This window comes from Pithys albifrons, chromosome 7 (assembly GCF_047495875.1).
Source record: "Pithys albifrons albifrons isolate INPA30051 chromosome 7, PitAlb_v1, whole genome shotgun sequence".
Taxonomy (NCBI): Eukaryota; Metazoa; Chordata; class Aves; order Passeriformes; family Thamnophilidae; genus Pithys; species Pithys albifrons.
The window spans coordinates 27,898,506-27,919,290 of record NC_092464.1 but is presented as its reverse complement, the minus strand read 5'-3'; the positions used below and the strand labels follow the sequence as shown (position 1 = coordinate 27,919,290).

Below are 20,785 nucleotides of genomic sequence, written 5' to 3'. Positions count from 1 at the left end.
CTGCTTCTAACAGATAAAACCTCCATCCTGAACCGATGGTCTGACCACTTTCAGACTCTCTTCAGTGCCAACTTTGTAGTCCAAGGCTCAGCAATTCAGCACATTACACAACAACCGGTGAAACATGAATTGGATGCAGCCCCTACTATGGGATACTCAAGGCCATACAACAGGTGAAAACTGGCAAGGCAGCTGGGGTTGATGGAATTCCACCCGAAATATGGAAGCGTGGAGGTCAAGCACTCCATGCCAAATTCCATGAGCTTGTTGTGCGTTGCTGGGAACAAGGGGAACTACCACCAGATCTCCGTGATGCAGTCATCATCACCCTGTACAAGAAGAAAGGAGAAAAATCAGACTGCTCAAATTACCGAGGTATTACTTTGCTCTCCATTGCTGGTAAAATCCTTGCAAGAATACTTCTGAACAGACTAGTGCCTACTATTGCAGAAGATCTTCTACCTGAAAGCCAGTGTGGTTTCAGAGCCAATAGGAGCACCACAGACATGGTATTTGTTCTCAGACAACTGCAAGAGAAGTGTAGGGAACAGAACAAAAGTCTCTATGTAACCTTCGTTGACCTCACCAAAGCTTTCGACACTGAGCAGAAAAGGCGTTGGCAGATCTTGGAACGTTTAGGATGTCCCCCCAAGTTCCTCAAAATGATCATCCTGCTACATGAGGATCAGCGTGGAAAAGTCAGATATGGCGATGCACTCTCTGAGCCCTTTCCAATAACCAATGGTGTGAAACAAGGTTGCGTTCTTGCACCAACTCTATTCACAATCTTCTTCAGCATGATGCTCCAAAGAGCCACAGCAGACCTCGATGAAGAAAACGGTATCTACATCCAATATCGTACCCATGGAAGCCTATTCAACCTAAGGCGACTGAAGGCCCACACCAAGACCCTGAATCACCTTGTCCGTGAGCTGCTTTTTGCTGATGATGCCGCCCTCGTTGCTCACACAGAAGCAGCTCTGCAGCGCTTAACATCCTGCTTTGCAGAGGCTGCTGAGCTTTTTGGGCTGGAAGTCAGCCTGAAGAAGATGGAAGTTCTCTACCAACCTGCACCTCAAGAAGTCTTTCATCATCGTCACATCACCATAGGCAATTCAGAGCTTAAGTCAGTCCAGCAGTTCACCTGTCTGGGAAGTATCATTTCCTCAGATGGTAGGATTGACAAAGAGATAGACAACAGGCTGGCAAAGGCATACAGAGCCTTCGGAAAACTCCATACAAGAGTCTGGTCCAATAAACACCTGAAGAAAAGTATAAAGATTAGTGTCTACAGAGCCATTGTACTGTCTACTCTTTTATATGGGTCTGAATCCTGGGTCATCTACCGCCACCACCTGCAGCTTCTCGAACGCTTCCATCAGCGCTTCCTCCGTTCAATCCTAAACATCCACTGGTCTGATTACGTGACCAATGTGTCTGTTCTTGAACAGGCAGGGGTCAGCAGTATTGAGGCCATGCTGATGAGAACGCAGCTGCACTGGGCAGGGCACGTCTCCAGGATGGAGGATCACCGCCTTCCGAAGATTGTGCTCTATGGTGAACTCGCCACCGGCTGCCGCAAGAGAGGAGCCCCGAAGAAGAGATACAAGGACTCCCTGAAACAACACCTCAGCCTTGGCCATATAGACTGCCACCACTGGTCCACTGGCCTCCAATCAGGATTCATGCAGACACACCATTCACAACACTGCTGCTTCCTTTGAGAATGCACGGAGAGTCAGTCTTGACGAGAACAGAAAACGCAGAAAGAACCGTTCCTTGCCAATGTCACCTAGGGTGACATTCCGCTGTGCCTTTTGTGACCGGACCTGCCTATCCCGTATCGGCCTTTTTAGCCACCAGCACGCTTGCAGCAAGCGTGGGTAGTGCCCTTCTCAAATCTTCGTTCGCGAAGCCTGGCCATGATGATGACTCAATTCCAAACGCATGAGATTGAAATGTGGAATTAAAGATTAATTTGGCCAGCTATCGTCAGGTGTTACATAGGTAAAACTGTGTAATGCCTTAGTTTATTATAAGCCTTGGTATGCAAATTTAAATACATACATCCTTTTTCAGACTTGCCTCTTATATTGATGTATAGATTAAAGTATCACAGCAGTGTTGGTTTTGTGGAAACCTTTGTGAGGTGACAGCTCTAGAACAGCCACTTGGCCACTACTTCTGACAGAAGAAAATTTTTTGATATATCACCTGAACTCTCTGTAATGAAGCATAAGGGTCTAATGTCCACTACAAGATAAAAGAAGCTGAAAGAATAAAAATGTCTTCCTCTTTCTGTTTATATAAGTATTTGAAATAGAACCTGTATCTCAGTGAAGCTGGGTAGCATTCTACTCACAGTTGAAGAGGAGATTACTTTCGGATAAGCCTACGGTATTTTAATTTCCTTTGGGCCTGAGAGAAGAATCCTTCATCTCCTGCAAAATCTGCATGTCACATTATCCAGACAAACAGTGACAGAAAGTTGCATGCTGTTCCCATTTGCTGGAGTTAGACAATTATGGGACACATGTTTCTGCGTTAACTCAGGGAAGAACAGAAAATGTTGGCCTCTTGAAGCATAAATCTCCAGATGAGGAGCAGGAATATCCACTGAAATGCCACAAACATATTGTCACTTTCAGAAAGAATACTCATCTGCAGGCTTCTGAACTAGAAAATTACTGCTTTTGCTTGCTGTTACAAAAATTACTTTTTTAAAAAACAACACTGTTCAGAAAAATAGAACCATCTTGAGGAATAATCAGTCTAACCATTTTGTTGTTAGTTATATTTCTGTTTCTTGTTTGCAGGAAAAATGATCAGAAGAAGGACCATAAATCAGCCATTTCAGGGTGATGGGAGGCCTTGTCCTTCTCAAATGGAGCAATTCAAACCCTGTCCAGTAAAACCTTGTTATCGCTGGCAGTATGGTCAGTGGTCAGCATGCAAAGTAGAGGTAAAAGCCACATGGGACTTTGAAGTTATGGACCTTGCATATCTAGGCATATTTGCGATATGCCCAGATACCTCCTTCACAACACTGTAAACAAATTGCTTCCACCTCTCTTATACAAAAACTAAAGGTTTTTTCTTAGAGTTCATAACTTTCAGCAGATACAAGTGTCCTACAGATATTCAAAGTATAAATGTAAACCTTGGCAAATCGAGCAGCATTTTTGCTAATAATGTAAATTCTTCTATTGTAAAAGTATATCAGCAGAAATACATTCACATACGAGAAGAGATCTTGACTTGAGATACTGCCATTGTTGTAATTCAAAGGCATAATTAGCTTCATACTTTAAGAAGCAGTGGTAGCAGAAATTTTGGGCTGGGTTTTTTTGTTTGTTTGTTTCTAAAGTATTGAACTATGGGGTTTTTTTAATTTATTTTGTCTTTTTTTCTTCTTACTGGAATGAACAAGTAGTTGAGGAGAGATAATAGGAGATGGAGTGACATGCAACTCAGATTTAGTCTGTTGGCACTTTCCTCTGTCCAGTATCCATGTATGTCCTCCTTCTGCAGGATGCTCAGTGTGGAGAGGGAACACGAGTGAGGAACATTTCCTGTGTGGTTTATGATGGATCCACTGAAGATGCTGGCAAAATAGTAGATGAGGAATTCTGTGGAGAAATAGAACCTATTATAGACGGTGATAAGATGACGATACTTGAAGAAACATGCACTGTTCCTTGTCCAGGTAACAAAGCTGTTCAAATAAATGTTGCTTTTAATGATTGGTTGGGTGTCATTGCAGTTATTAGTGCCTAGCATTAGCCACAGTCAATTAAATCTTTTTCATGTGCTTTGCTGGTTGAATTAATCTATCAAATGGCCAACCATGTTACTTTCCAGGAGTAGCTTCATGACAATATATCAATTGAAAAAATACCAGGTTTTAAATTTTATGAAAAACATGTCTCAGTCATAGGTTGTACCTAAGAATATGTATTTTCACAAAATCCTTTTAAATAAAACCTGTATATAACTCTGTAGAGCACTGGTTTACAGCTAAATATTTGCTTTAAGTGCTTAGATCACCTAAAAATTTCTTAGCCTTTTGCCAGGGCTAAGAACTTGATGCCTTTTGTAGCTGCCTAAGGAAGCTAAGATAAGGGGTCTTATTTTTTCTTTAAAGGGTCTATTCCAAGTGAAGCTATTGTTTTGATATCTGAGAAAACATGAGTATCTCTAGCTGTTTTACTCCCTGGATGGGACATGCACTATCATTGCCTTTGTGAACTGAGTCCAAAGGAGCTGAATGATCAGGTTCATGATCCTCATACTGTGAAGGATTAAGAGCCCATAAAAGCTGTTTAATTTCCAGTAAAACCCCTCCTGTTAATTTCAAATACTTACTTGGAGAATTTGAAGTATGTTAATGTGGTTCAGTAGTCATTAGCGTTGTATATTCAGAAGTTATTAACTCCTTCAGTTCTAATGTAGTTATCATTTCATACCAGTACTCTATTTTCAATTTCTTGAAACTACTCCTCCGCAGAATTTTTCCAGTTCATTTCAGATTGGACTGAAGGCAAAGTTGTCCCAAAAAATAGAAATTGATCTAAAATGGAGAGGCTTCAATCACTGCTTTGTATACAGCATTCCAATTGCATGATTTTCACATATTTTTACTCCTGAAAAAGAAAGTTGGAAGAATATTAAGCTCATAGTTATGTTTTCATATTAGTCAAATTTATAAAAAAAATATAGCTGCTTACTTCTTGCTTTTAAAATTTGCTGAGCAGGAACCTGTTCTTCAACAACCTCGTATTTAGCCAGCAAGAATAACTGCCCTGTGGGGATGTGCTAATGATACGCTCCAGCTAATGTTTCCAAAAATCACTACTTGTTTTCCCATTATACATAGACCAGTTCATCAATTATTCATTTCTTCGCATGCTTTCCTAACATTGGCAAATAAAATTCCTTCATTAATCAGGCATCTGGTCAACATAGTACTGATTATATCTGTCATCAGCGTAAAGCAAGGTAGCATGAATTTTTAATAGCTTTTTCACTGAAATAATGAGAACTAAGAGGTTTATTTATGAGTCTGTGCATTGTCTAGTCCAATTTTTGACTGCTATTTTAAAAAATGGTGTCTTTTTCTTGTGCCTCAGATCTTCGTTAAATGTTCTTTAGCTGATCATGCTAATAAGTATAATTTCATTTTTCAGTTTTACACTATAACATCCTACAAATCTCTATTATCCTAACATGAAATAGCCAGAGCAGACATTTTAATCACATTCTCATTTCCCTTTCTTGCAAAGAATGTTCCAGCAGTTGCTTCTACATCTGCTTAGAGAAATTCTGCATGAGGATAAGCATTAATTAATCTTTTTAATACTAAAAAATATTTTCTCTTTCTAAACATAAATTTAGCATAAGTCACACAGCTTACAATACCTTAAAATTTACAACAATGGGGTAGAGCATTGCTCAGAAATTCAGAATTAGAGTGATCCTATGGGAATGCTACAGGAAACTACCCTGCTTGAGTACAAATAGGCCTTTATATAATCACTTTTTTACTATTTTCTATGACACTTATATTCAGAGAGTGTCAAAATATTATCTTAAACATAAGTCAATTTTAAAAAGAGGAACTAGAAAGAAGGAAACTTAACAAACTGGATTTAGACTTTTCTTCTAAGACTCATTCAGTGTAAAGAACTCTTCACATACAATGATCATTCATCTTATAAAAATTACTCTTTGCCAGGGGACTGTTACTTGAGGGAGTGGTCAGAATGGAGCCTTTGCCAGCTAACCTGTGTTAATGGTGAGGATCTTGGCTTTGGAGGAATACAAGTCCGATCTCGAGCGGTAATCATTCAGGAATTAGAGAATCAACATCTCTGTCCAGAGCAGGCTTTGGAGACAAGATCATGCAGTGGTAAGTGCCAAAATATATGTAAGGCTGCTTCCTGTAAGGAAAAAAAACAAACACAAAAAACCAATAATTTTTGCTTTCTTTCTGTTCATGGTAACAAATTTAGACAAATACATTTTTGATAGAAATGCACTTAAATTATTGGTTTACAGATACCAACTGTAAACAGAAACTTTCCAATTCTAACTATCATATATTACCACTTAAAAATATTATCCTTTTTTAATATTTACTTTTAAGATATGAGACAAACAGTTGCCCTATCTGCTTAATATTAAAAAAATAAATCTCTATGTTTTGATACATAACCAAATTTAGTTTTCTCTCTACCCTTTGACTGGTAATTAGATAGCAATGTAATTAAAATGTCTCAGCCATGCTTACTTCTGGTAGTGGACAAAGTATCTAAGAAAAGTAAAGACATTTCTCATCCATTCGGAAGCAGATCAGGAAAAAAGAACTTTTCGGTGTATAGAAAAGAAAGGACTTTGTGATTCATTCCAGGCCATATGAAATGCACACAGCATAACTGAGACATGAAGCCAGGTGAAGCCCTGGCCACTTCACCAAGAACTGGAGCATTGACTGAAGCTCAGTGTTACCAAGAAAAAAACCTGACTCCTAAATGAGTTTTGCACAACAGATGGGCCACAACCATTATGAGGTTACTGGAAACATTTCTTTTACCCATTAACTACATTAGACTTACTCAACAAGAAGAGTGTACAACCTTTATAGTTAGTGTCTGGGACACATATGGTCTGTTCTGTATGTCCACTAAGTGGAGGAGACCTTAGAGCTTCCATAGGTGCAGAACACTGTTCTCAGTAGCTGTATGAAGGAGGAAGGTGCCTGCTTAGCTGTACAAGCTGTTAATGATAATGAGTATGACCTCATAATGAGTATGGTCTCCTCATAAATGTGGCTTCTGCCAGTGGTAACTTAAAAGCTTCTCATCAGATTTGTTGAAAAGCAAATGTTCTCTGTGTAGATGGCCAGTGCTATGAATACAAGTGGATGGCTAGCCCATGGAAGGGATCCTCTCGGACTGTGTGGTGCCAAAGGTCAGATGGTTTAAACGTCACAGGTAACTAATCTTTTTATATACACAGAAAAAGCCTGGAAAACAGGTGAATAATGTGTTTTCCCAACAAACTGAAGAAAAATGAGAAAGAATCAGCTTAAAACACTTTCTGATATAGGAATCAACATGTTGCCTTGAATCATCACCTTTTTGCATATTAGAGATATGATTTCTTTTCCAGATTTATGCAGCATATAGTGCTAAAAGTAAACATAAATATTATCTTCTGTAGTGGACCTAAAATACTTTATATTGTATCTGGATTTTTTTTACTGTAGGCATCTTTATGCTTCTAAATTTAGGGTTTCGGATTTCAAGCCCTATAATAGAACTTTTATGTATTAAAGGTCATTTCAGTGCCTTAGAAAAGCGGAGAAAGTTGCAAACTTGATAATCTCATCCATATATGATACATCTCTTTAAAATTACAAAATGTCAATTTTTAATAAATGTTATTATTAATAAGGTTATTTCTTTACTTCAATGCCGTAAATCTATATCAGGACACTTCTGTGGACAGCTATGGTATGTAGTGACTTCTTGTGAAAATCAATGCACAAAAAAACCCAACTGAGAATAACTGAGGTCTCAGAAGAAAATACTCATATTTGTCTATTTATATGGATTTATTGATCAGAAACAAGGATTCATTTAAGCTAAAAGATATACATTTGTTATTTAAATAATTTTTGTATCAGCCCAAGTGATATTAAAAGAATCCCAGGGATTGTAAACACATGCCAACCACAGCCAGGTCAGTCACAGGAGATGAGCAGTTATTCATGGACTGCCATACAATACTTCTTGGTAATGGAATCCACCACTACTGTCTGTTGTAACAGTTGAAATAAAATACCAGTAGTCTTTTTATAAGATGCTGAAACAATAGCTCAAAGTCTTTCGCAAATATTACCTTGTGCTGTTGGACTATTAAAGTGCATCATGTTCACAACAAATGCAACAAGACTCTAAGTAAGAATTCTTATTAATATAGGATATTATCTATGAAAGGTCTTACAGGATTTCAAAATAAACAGCATCTTGGAAATTGTGGCTCTGAGATGTTAAAATCAGAATGTATTCATAAATCACAGTCATGAAAATAATAGTTTGTTCTGATGTGACTGAATACAGCCATGTGATAAATTCCGGGAAAGACAAATGTATCAATGTGTGTCAACGGTAGATTTTTCACAACAGGACCTCCTAGGCAGACAAATCTCAGACCTATATTGAATGTCTTTTTTTCAAAGTTTGTTTGTATATGGCTTTAAGGCTGTGGTAACTTTCTAATTTGAAATGAAAATTACTGGAAAACTCCAGAACATGCAATCATCAGTCTCCCTGCAATGCAAAACTATGTTTTTCATATGTTGCCGATTGTTTTCAAACACAGAACATAAATATGGTATTCTGAGAGAACATCTCTACATTAAATATACAGTAGTGAACCAGATTTTAATTCACATTTGTACATTTTTTGTGTTTTGTATAAACTACAATGTTTAAGAGCTCAGACTGATACATGTGCATACATAATGTATTTAAATGGAGATTACCTATTTTGATCTAGAATCAACCCAAATCTCTGATTACAGTGTTTCTTGTCTGCCTCATTGCTGCACATTTGGCTCTAACATAATGCATTTTCATTCAGAAATCTTCAAATAATTATTGTGAGTCCTGTTTGTATTTTTAGGTCTTTATCTATTTACTTACTTGCATAATTTTGTTGTGCTGAATAGCTCTTTTTCACTTGAAGGTGTCATTTCCCATGGGCGATGAGGCAACTCTTTCCTTCTGCAGCTTCCTTGGATGACATATTTTATTACATAGATTCCCACAGGCATGTGATCTGTATGCTAGGATGTATGGTTTTCTTTTCTGGGGGTGGGGAAAATTTACAGCAACCAGCAGGGTTTTCTTTGTTCTTCATTCGCCATCCTTTTAACACTTGAATCTACGTAACCACATCTAACTGCATCTGCTATGGTTGTGACCAACCTCAGCTATCAGGATTTCATCATCATATCACACCAGTATAAAAATACTACTAATGTGGGAAGTGCAAGATAAGTTGTCCTGTAGCAGTATAAATTTTAAACTACATGATGCATATTCCTCTTCTGTAAGCTAAAAGGAAACACAGATAAATTTGAACTTAAAAAAAAAAAAAGTGAAGCAGATTCTAAACATATTTAAGTCATTCTGGTTGAAATGATAGTGAAAGCCTGATTGTGTGTATTGGTCCCTAACAATAACTGCAGTGTACATAAAGTTATAGAAATGAGAAGTAGGTCTCTATAAAAAGGGAAAAGACTGAAACCCACTAAATCATCAGTATTGTAACATTCAGTACATGCTTTACTGATAATACTGCTTTCCTTTCAAAAAAATCTTAGACTAACACGAAGCCTTGCTTCATGAAGGCAAAGCTATAAGCATGTGTAAAAGTGACCACTGAGGAGCAGCAGAAAACAAGTATCCTTCTGTAAACAGGATGAGTAACTTGTTTTTAGTTTAATGGACAAAGACATAAATCAAAAATATGCTTTTATTTCTATTTTGGCCACAGTTTTAATATGTAAATCATAAAGAGGGCCCTAGAGAACCAAAACTTCCCTTGAGTACAACAAAACATTTAAACTGTTTTTTGAGCAATTCACCAAAGGAGCAAAGGGAAAACAAAAGGCTTCATTGCCAATTATTAGTTCTCTAAAATGCACATGAAATCAAATACATTTGCTGTATCTTTACCTATGAGAAAATACTTGATACCAATTATCCTTCACCTTGGAATAAGACAAGGACTCTTAAATTCAAATTAGCAATAAATTGTATATCCATGATATACTGTAGCAAGTAATGACATCAGTAATTTCGTCAGTGGTGAGGTATTACCATGTCAAAATATGATTTTCTGTCCTACAGGGGGCTGTTTAGTGATGCGCCAACCAGATGCTGACAGGTCATGTAACCCACCGTGCAGCCATCCCCACGCTTACTGCAGTGAGGTATGTGCTACTGCATTGAAGCATAGAACACCCCTGTGAGGGCTTCCCACACATCTCTCTGCATTACAAAGATTATGCCAACAAAAAGTATTTTCAGATATTTTACTAGTCATTAATTTGTTAAAATCAACCTCACACCATTTTCTACCTTTCAGTTTTAAATAGCCTCCATTGATATGGTATGAACTTGCATAAAAATACATGAAGAGGTGTTCTTCAAGCTAGCACTCGTCAATAGAGTTTTCTCTGCCAGTCATCCATGTTGTTATGCTTTATAGCTCACAGAGAACTTTTTTCTGCTGCACAGTGTAAAACACTTGTTCCCTACAGACTAGAACATGCAGTTGTGAAGATGGATACACTGAAGTTATGTCCTCCGATGGCACACTTGAACAGTGCACTCTCATCCCGGTGGTGGTGATCCCCACCATGGAGGACAAAAAGGGAGATGTGAAAACCAGTCGAGCTGTGAACCCTACCCAGCCCTCCAGTAACCAGTCAGGACGAGGAAGGACCTGGTTTCTACAGCCATTTGGGCCAGGTGAAGTCATGCAATGAACAGTTCTTAGTGCTAAGTACTGCTGCAGGGTCTGGCATTTACCTTTTGGTGATGCCAAGGAAGAAAAGAAAAACCCTCAAGTGTTCATTTGAGAAGGCAGGAATCTGCTCTGACTTAAAACAAGGGAAGAGAGAAAAGTAAACCCCTAGCCTTCTGACTATTCTATCAATATATTTAATGAAATCTTATATTGCAGAAGAAGTCCTCTTAATTCCTTCTACCTGTTAAGATTCACAGTAGTTTTTGAAATATGACTTAAATTATGGTTGCTCAACAAATAGTGCTGTTGACAGAGAAATGAAAAGGTAGCACTACAGACTTTAAAGGGTAAAGTCTGCTTAAAATTTGCAGCTATAGCATAAATTTTAGGAAAATAATCAGGATAGAAATGCTTTTCTGCCATATCCATATTTAAACTAATTCATTTTAGTTGAAATCTAACCATATTATTGACATTTATCATAGATATGTTTGAAGTCTTTATAGGCAGTATTTGCTTTAATAATGGACTAGGCTCTTTAGAGCTGAGCAAGGACTTATGTGCAGAAGTGGCATGAAATGTGTCAGTTCATAAAAAATACTTTGTAAAGTCCTTCATGTAATCAGAGGTCAGCAAACATTTCCTTGTGCTATTCAGTACTGAGATAAATTAAACTTTAATTAACAAAGTACTTTCACATAAAGAGATACGTTGCTTGTCCAAAATGTTATTTACATGGAAGAAGCAATTGGGTATCATCTTAAATGTCTTTTAAATCACAGAGCTAAATATACTAACACGCTTCTGTCTTAAAATGTTCACATCTTTCTAAAGGATTTTTTGATGTTTTTAGTATCAGAATTGAAAGCACTATCTTTACATGCATAATCCATAAAATGTTGCAAATTGAGAATTATGATGATATTTCCAATAGGCAAATGAAATAATATTTGCATTAGAAATTAGGAATGCTTATGTTAGATCCCATTAGTCCTACTAGCATTTACTCTTATTTGCACTGTGATACCTACAATAAAATGATCTTTACTCCAATTAATTTAAAATCAACAAAAAAAAAAAGAAAATTAAACTTTTCTGGTCCTCCTTTAAAAAGCAGCATCTTAACAAACATAATGTCATTTACTCATTCTAGCTAACTGCACCTGAAAAGGCCAGAGGGTGGGTTGGAGCAGCCAGAATGGCAACAATAAGCAAATATCAGACAGTTGCCTTCAACTGTTTAGGAAAGTGGATGCTCATGTGAGCTCAGGCATGGTTTTGGAGCAAGGTACAGTTAAGAGATTTCATGAAAACTCACCAACTTTTTCTGTAATTCAAGTTAGGAAAGAGACAAAGCTCAGTTCAGATAATCCCAACCATATTCAGTGGAACTAATACTTTAAGCAGTGAAGGTATGATCAAATGTCAAATAAAGTGAACATTTTTCACTTCAGATGAGATCTATGCTGGAGCATTTTAATTTCAGGATTGGGTATCTATTGAAAAGGTTTTCATTTACTCTGGCATGATTATTCCTTTTGTTGTAGTTTCTAAGTCTAGATTTAAAATAGTTTTTTTGCTGTCTTCAACAAATTTTATTGTAGTTCCAGAAAGGAAGGTATTAAAACTATCCTCTTCAGTTGTCTGTGCTGATGTATTACCACAAACAGATGTGTTTGAGATGTCAGTTCCCTTGTTTACTTAGAAATAATCCATCCAGGGGAAATTCAGAAAGCTTGAGTTAGATGTCAGTAGTTGTATAATAGGAATGATCTCATTAACAGAGTTCCTTGCTTTGAAAACAATAAATAAATCCATATACAAGGCATTGCCAGTCTTTTTTTCAAGGAGATGTTACTATTTTAAAACAAGCCAACAAAAAACAACCCGAAACGCCTTACATTTATCAATAGAAATAGATAAATAATAGAAATAAGGCTAGGAGAGAAGACACTAACCTGTTTAGCAGTACTGAAGTCTGAATTGCTCTCAGTAACATCGTATAATAGGATATGTCAGGTCAAATCTACTCTTTAATTAATCTTTAATGCATCAGTTATTTCAGTTATATCAGTTATTATCAGTTATAATGTTTCATTAGGTTGATTAAGGTAACAAAGGTAAAATGTCTTGATACTGATTAGTCTTGAGCAACCTGTACACATGACTGCAAGACTTTGCATTGCTAGCGACCAGAAAGCCTGAGCTTACTACTCAGCAGTAGAGAGCACTACCGTGTAACTGAGTAAACCTGTCAAACTGATTTTTCTTATTTTTATATTGCAGAAATATAAACTGCATTGATGATGTCTTTTTTTTAGCTTGAGAGGTATCAGGAAGCAATAAGTGTTTGGTCATAAAAATTTTAGCTGTATTTACACAACTTCATGAAATAAAACTTTTGCCATTTGTCAATGAAATAATTCAGATGTATAATGGGGTTTTTTTTAATTGTCAAGGAAATGCCTTTCCAGCCTCCTGAAAAACAATGTTTTCAAGAAACCATTTAGAAATTTGAAAAATTAGTCAGATAAAAGTAGTGGGTCAAAGAGCATGCACTGATTTTTGGTTTTGACATGCTTATTTGGGATCAGAGCAAAACCCCACAGACAAAGTCACATCATTTTTCCTGGTAGAATTGGGTGCATCTAGGATCAAGGCAGGAAGGAGAGTGGCATGTGTACTTCTGCCTGCAGGGTCATCATGTCCAAAATACAAACTGCACAGGTTGCACATAAATACAGCCCATATTAACAACAGACAGCCACTCTATTTATGAGCATTAATTATCTTTGTTGGCACATTTTTATTCTGTGAGGAGAATTTTTTTTATAACAACAAAACTTGCATTTTGTAGGAAAAGAAATTTAAAAAATACTACTTTATGCAGTGGTAAAAGTTGTGTATGTGCAGTTAAGATGGATGAGGAAAAGCATGCTAACATAAAAGTAAATATAAACAAGAATAAAAATAACAGGCAGATTGATTTAACTGGAGCTAGAATGGAAAGTGGTGCTAACAGCATAATTGAGCCCTAGGCTGATGGACTGCCCTATGACCACGCTGATGGATTTCTCACTTACCAGCGGGCCCCAGGGATGAATTTCTGGGTATCTCACCTGCTGCCTCTGCTCCACATCCCAGCTCCATTTGAATTATCCAGACTTTGACTGAAAAGTAGAGCACAAGTGCACAGAGAAGTCATTGCTCAGTTATTTGCCAGTATTTACTCTTACTAATCTGTGATTTCTAGTGAATACCTGTATTTTGAATTATTAAAGTATTTCTTGTTATATCAGAACTAATAATTCAATAACACTAACTCAAACACTACTGACTAACATTCATTCCTTTTAGATGGGAGGCTGAAGACCTGGGTTTATGGTGTAGCTGCTGGTGCATTTGTTTTACTCATCTTTATTGTTTCTATGATCTATCTAGCCTGGTGAGTTCTTTAATTATTTATAAACAAACAGTCCCACACAGACTGTAATGTTTACATCTGCTGCTATAGAATCTGCAGGTACTTCTGTGAAACGTGGTGTTAAATTTTCCATGTCTTTATGCTCAAACTCAGGTTAGTGGATTCTGGTTGTCCTCTAAATGATAAATAAAAACATACTCTCCTGAGGTTAGAACATACATATATGGAGTAGCTTAGTGTACAGTTTACTTTTGCTCAGTTTATGTCTGTAATGTACAGTGTCCCTAATAATTTTATTGTGTCTATACTACAAAATGAAGAGAGAAACAGCTGGAAGGAAATTTAGTATCAGGCAAGTCAGGTTTTATATTTGACAGGAAATAGAGAGACACAACCAAAAAAGTCTGAAAACTTTCTTGTCTTTTTCATACATGAAATAAATTTGTTTTGAAAAAGTCACCTTTGAGAATGTGCTCCCTGAAGTTTTCTAGGTCCTGTATGGAATTTCTGATCCAAATGACTGTGCAGGTGAAATGTGAGGAAAGTGTGGACATATACATCAGGGTCTTGGCTGTACTGCATTAGTAGGCATTTGGGCATTTAGGAGGCTTCTGGATTTGTTTGCCTTAATCTTTCCCCAAAACCTCACTTCTGTCTAGGTAAGGAAAAAAATCCTTTTCTTTTATCTTTTTTTTTTTTCTTTTTTTTTTCTTTTTTGAGGAAAAGAAAATACATTAACATTCAACTCCACTGGCAATTATTTGGACTGGAAGTTGTGGCCATTGCAAGGCACTGTAACAACTGGATTGATATAAAAGATTTAGTTTTGAGCAACCTAAGTGACATAGCTGAGATGATAAGATTTTGAACAAGACTAAGAATGCACAAGCCTGATTTAAAGAAATGTTTATATTACACTCTGAAAGAAAACAAGTACTCGGGCAACATAAACATGCATTTTCTTTTGCCTTGGTAATTTTTATAGCTATATAAAATGAATTGGAAATACTGCTGAATTAAAATCTAATTCAAAGCTAGACAAGGAATGTTATGGCTAACAACCATATCCCTGGTATTTTGTGTGGAAACCCTTGATCTGTGGAGTGAAGTTTAAGATTTGAGTCACGTGATTTAAAAGAACCTGACTGCAGCTTTGATACGTGACCAAATATTGCACAGCAGGCTCTGAGAACTTACTGATGTTGCAGGAGTATCTGCCAAAGATTTCATCTACTGACATCAGTGCCATAACAGCTTGTTTCTGAACAACTGAGCTTTGAATTAGACATTGCTTTGGGTTGATAAAGAGATAATTAGGGATCCAAGTGAAGGGTTTAGGCTTATAGCTTTTATAAATGAAAAACTAAATGCATTATCAGCATGCTCATCTTTCATTTAAGACTGAAATCCATCTTTGTATTTTATTAGTTGCTGGTTCTATTTACAAATTATCTTATTGTTTCAGCAAAAAGCCAAAGAAACCACAGAGAAGGCAGAACAACCGACTGAAACCGTTAACTTTGGCTTATGATGGAGATGCAGATATGTAAAATATAACTTCTTTGGTGACAAATGGAGTCTTAATTATTGGATTGAATCCAGAAGGTGTCCAAAGCCACAGGGATTTTCTATGGAGTGGATTAAGTGTTTTGACTCTTTCTCTGTTTTTTGTAATTGCACCATAGATAAAGAAGGATGGATTTCATAATGCCTACAGATATTCAAGTTATTATTACGTTATTTTAGACCATCAGCACTGAGAAAACTGGCAGAATCACATTAAAAGACACTGCAGTTGGAGAATTCTGGTGTTTCCTCAATCTTAGAAACTATGCACCACTTTTGTCTCCAGAATACTGTAGCTGAGTTAGTATTAATGGTTGGAAGCCCCTGCATCATTAACCAAGTATAATCAGTACGCATGAAGAGTTTGCACCAAGCTGTCTACAACTCTTTATACTCAAGCATAACATGTATAGTCAGTTGAACCATATGTATTAATCGATCAGATTATAGACTTGCTAAAGAGCATTTTAGTGCTTAGTACAATATTAACTTTTAACTGGGATTAACCCACTGAGCAAGCTCAATAGTTTGCCAGTCGATGTTAACTTGTGTTAACCTGCATTTCAGAGGGCAATGACTCGCAAAATTCTGTCGTGTTACCACTCCAAAGTATAAAGGCCTCATGTGTACATTCAGAAAGGAGGCATTCTCAGATAAACTATTTTCTAGTGGTTGCTGTCTGGAAAAAGAATACCCGTTGTAAATGTTACAATATGTTTCTACTTTCTCTAACTCAAATGGTTGCCTGCATCTTTTTTGCTACATGTAAGGCAAATTTTTGCACTATATTAGTGCAGCATGATATGCACTTAACTAGTATTGCCATAGAAACTGCCTCTTTTCAGAAAGGATAATGAAGTATCTTGTGCAAGGAGTGTCAAGTAGACAGGTCTTGAATCCTGAAGAGAGTAATGTTCAATTTGGACTGTGACTGGAAGGAATTGGCTAATGATGTGTACTGTATACACCATTCCTCATCACAGTGGCCATTTGTAGTCTACATCATGGCAGTAATACGAGTGTCTAGTTTCTTGCCCCATCTACCTATACTGGTATAGATTGTCTTGCTGGTTTCTAATTGTACTTTGAAGGCTGTTTATGACTAGATTTTTTATATTTGTTAACTTTGTTAGAAAAAGAAGAAAAGGAAAAGTGGTTGCCCTGTAATGCTGAGTGACATACTTCTTGTCTAAAAAGCTGTTCTGATTGTACAACTAAAATAAAATGGTTTTGCTTTTCTTTCTTTCTGCTAGTGAGAGCTTTTTCGCTGTTACTGGCAGTGAAATATTCGGAGCCCTTTTATTTTTTCTAATTAGAATAATTGGATAGCCTGTTTTAATTATTCAGGTAAATTCTTGAGTGTACTGGTAAGTAAACAATAAGATCAGTAGTTCTGCAGTTTTAATACTCATGACTTTTTAAAAAACCTGTGGCAGTATGAAAACTCACTGTTAACCTCCTCCATGCTTGTGGCTTTTCAGTGTTGTGCTTCCACCATGAAGCTCATTGACTTGCCACTGTATCTACATGCCTGTTACAGATGTGATCCATGACCTGAGAAGGGTTATTCTCCTCAAATGGCTTCTATGTGTAGCCTGAACATACAAGTGACTGTGCCACTACTAAGCAATACAAAACTTTATCAGGCAGCCTTTCAAAAAAAATTGTTATATAAAGTTCAATATTAGGTTCTCAGGTCTTTTTTATAACCTAAACCACTTCTGCCTACTCATCATGCTACTTACACAAGAAGCACCGGGTTTTGCACACTGAATAAAACTGTAACTTTGTGAACTTTGGCCCAGATCCACTGAAATCAATGGCAAGACTTTTGTGGACATCAGTGGGTAATATCAGTCCTTAAACATAGACACTTTTTTTCACTTGGAATAGTTCTTGGAACTAATGTGCATTTTGTGGATGTTCAAAAAAGATTATGGTCCTACTTTAACTTAGCTAACATATTACCAATGTGGTCTTACTGAATCAAGAAAATGACCTTCTTCCCAGTATTCCCCAAGTGGGAAGGATGAGCAGAGGAACAATAGTAACAATCTTTGATACAGGTTTAATTTCTCATTTTATACCTTGATCCAGCCACAGCTGATGAAGTTCCATGCCCCCTGCCACAGCAGTGGTTCATTCATATATGTTTTTCAGGACTGGGGGCTTCACTCTTACATCGCTTTATAAAGATCCATAGGAAAAATACAAATCTTGATGATTTTAATTGCTTTGGTGTTCTTGAGTAGAAAACACGAAAAACCTGTTTGATTCCTCTTTTGTCAGACATACAAAAAATAACATGGAAAAGATATAAAGTTTTAAAGAATGATAACTACACGTGGGGAAATAAAGTTTAAGTGTTTTGTGTACTTTTAAAAGTCTGATTCTGCATCATCAAATAGTTTTGGACCAATAGGGCATTGAGGGAATAGGATTTCATTCATTGGCAATGAGTCATCTTTATTTATTATAGAGACTGGTTGTAGCAGGAGGTGTTGCCTAGTTCTTGCCTTGAATACTTTTATGTTCTAAATCTAAGCATTTAATAACTTAAAGGTATGACATGTCCTTTTTCTTACCATATAACATGGACAAACAAAGTAAGAGATAGGAGGTTTTTTTTAAAGTATGTTTCATCTTTGCAATCCATGCAAGTATTTTAATGTGTGTTACATTTTATATCTGATCAGTGAATATCTGGAGCACATTTGCATCATACTTGTGCTGCATTTAAAATCTAGAGTGCATTATTATTATTATTTTTTCTATTAACAAAGTGCATGGTTATTTGAAGCCAGAATGGCTTCCCTCATTATCAAGAAAAAAATATTAGGCTGTAAGGAGGGCTAAAATCTTATGTAAAGCTACAAGTTGCTAAGGTGATTAAGCCCTCTAGCATTGAAACAGAAATAAAGAATTGGTGAATTATCAGTATAGAATGAAAAGCAATTTACTTTAAAATCAGAGTGCTTCTACAAACCCAGTGCCTAAAGCAGCCACTACTGTAGATTATTAGTTTGTGAAAGAAACATTTTCAGTGATCAAATAAGCCATGTCTAGCAAAGTAGACATTTTCCTGTTGATGTGGTGGTTTGTATTTTCCTTTTCAAAATTGTAGTTTCTAGCTTACTGTGTCTGCTTTGAGTCCTGGATCAGTTCCTTTCTGAAGCTTTGATGCAACTGCACAAGCTTGTTTATATTTGGTATAAAGCATCAATTTTGAAATCCCCTTCTTCCTGCCAAAATGTAATAAAGCTTTTTTTCAAATATTAAAATCTGAAGAGACCAATTTAAAAACTCTTATGTGTAAATCACTGTAAAATATACCTTGAATTAAATGAAAGTCTGTCTTTTACCTTTATGTAAATTGTGCTCACCCAAAGTTAAGAGTTTATTTTGCCTAACTTGATTTACTTGAATATTTATTTTGTAGAACAAGGAGGCAGTTGTCTGAGGAATGTTTACCTTTTTGTTCTGTTATTGTTAATTTGTAAATTATGTAATGCATTTTTATTTTTTAAATTAATTTCTTTTTTAATACACAAAATGTTTACATACAAGTAATACTACAAATTTGTGTATATTGTCACTGATTTTATTCAGTTAATACAGATAATGTGAAAATGTAAGAAGTCTTACATTTTCATCTGGGTTATTTTTACATAACTGATGTATTGCTGACAATAAATATAAACAAAAAATCATTTAATGTCTTTTTTTAATAGATGTAGTATAATACACTGGGGTAGAGTAACAATAAAATTCAAATCTCCAAAATATGACCACATTTTAAATAGTCTTTTTGTTTTAAGAGGTTAGCAAACAGATTCTTGTTAAAAATTAGTCTTTTTCTGTAAAAACAAAATTACTCTCTGATGCTATTGTAACTATAAAGTCTTGCTACAGTCCTAGTTGACTTATAAATTTATAAAACATATTTAGTTGATTGACACATATCCAATAAATGCAATAAATCAGTGTTCTTTTAAGTTTTCGTCCTTCATTGTCATTTTTATATGAGAAAACACAACCTCTTTGTGACGAATAAGGGCTGGATCAGGATCTTCCTAAAAATCATCATTTCAATGACACAAGAAGAAAGAGAAAACAAAGACTCACTTTGCATTGTTTTCATAAGTACTTATATTCTATCTCTGTGCTCTCCAAAACTCAGGTTTTTTTCATGTCCAGTTCTGCATTTATACACCAGATCATGACGGAGTTGTTGTATTTCAGTAGTTATAACCTTCCCTGTAACCCTTCTAGGCTAACCATATTTTTAGAGCACACAAGTCTGATTTTAAAGGCATTTCAGGATTTTCACAAGTACTTCCTACCCACATTTTCTCCTGCTGGAATCCACAGTAAAATCAAAGAAGTATTGGTCTTGAGTTCCCACCCACAACTTAATAAATTTTTAAAATTATTTAAAGTGTTTTAATTCAATATAAGCAGAACAGTTAAAAACATATTTGATAGAAGAAAATTAAAATTCTCCTTTAACTCTGCAGAAGAGATTTTGCTGTGGTATACTAATGAAGATTGTATGTTGTATGGTCTTCACATGCAGTAAAGAAAACATGACAGGACTTTGGCAATTGGTTGTGAGACTTCAAGAGTAATGGCTTACAGATTGGGAAAGGTAGTCTTTATTTAAAAAGAAAAAGAACATTACAGGAAAATATGACTTTTCCAGTGCAAGTATAATGTAAGAACATAAATTGAGAGGTAAATCAAGAGACTCTGATAAGCCTTGTAAATATTTTAGCCTTCTAGTAATGTGAAAAGCTACAGTTTAGGTCAAGAAAATTATCCTGCTGAAACAGTAGTGAGCTTAAGCAGCCTTCAGAATCTGCTTGGCATCATTATACACAATTTGACTACAGAAAAGGTTGTCTCTGAATCTTCTGATTGTTTTCCTAGGCACAGTAAAGCTGATTATCTGTCCCCAAACAGCTAATGACCAGGAAGATGAACTTTTTTCTGGAGAGGGGTAGTGATCTTGTCTGTGTGTATCTTAGTCTCTGCTTGTTCATTTATTTTTCAGCAGAGGGTGTGGGTGTCTAATTTTGCTTCCCTTCATTTGGGCAGTGCCCCTGGCTGTGGATGGGGTTGTCCTGTGGGGATATACTGGTGAAGCATCTCTACATCCTTTTGTAATTTGGCACTTTTTTCTATGTCCTGCTTAAATGGAAAAGTTGTAAGGCATACTGTGAGACACACCTTCAGTGACAGTGAGCAGATGCC

At 36.2% G+C, this 20,785-nt stretch overlaps 1 protein-coding gene across 1 annotated transcript in view; it reads left to right on the top strand.

Annotated features, from left to right (window-relative positions):
• The window catches only part of THSD7A (thrombospondin type 1 domain containing 7A), a 268,432-nt gene extending 249,190 nt beyond the window's left edge, over positions 1 to 19,242 (top strand). The window contains exons 24-31 of the mRNA XM_071560812.1: positions 2,817 to 2,962; positions 3,532 to 3,706; positions 5,735 to 5,908; positions 6,897 to 6,992; positions 9,921 to 10,003; positions 10,334 to 10,544; positions 13,900 to 13,987; positions 15,432 to 19,242. Coding sequence (XP_071416913.1) covers positions 2,817 to 2,962; positions 3,532 to 3,706; positions 5,735 to 5,908; positions 6,897 to 6,992; positions 9,921 to 10,003; positions 10,334 to 10,544; positions 13,900 to 13,987; positions 15,432 to 15,516 — 1,058 coding nt within the window. The 3' untranslated portion in view covers positions 15,517 to 19,242. The remainder of the gene's footprint in view (positions 1 to 2,816; positions 2,963 to 3,531; positions 3,707 to 5,734; positions 5,909 to 6,896; positions 6,993 to 9,920; positions 10,004 to 10,333; positions 10,545 to 13,899; positions 13,988 to 15,431) is intronic.
• The last annotated feature ends 1,543 nt before the right edge of the window (positions 19,243 to 20,785 follow it).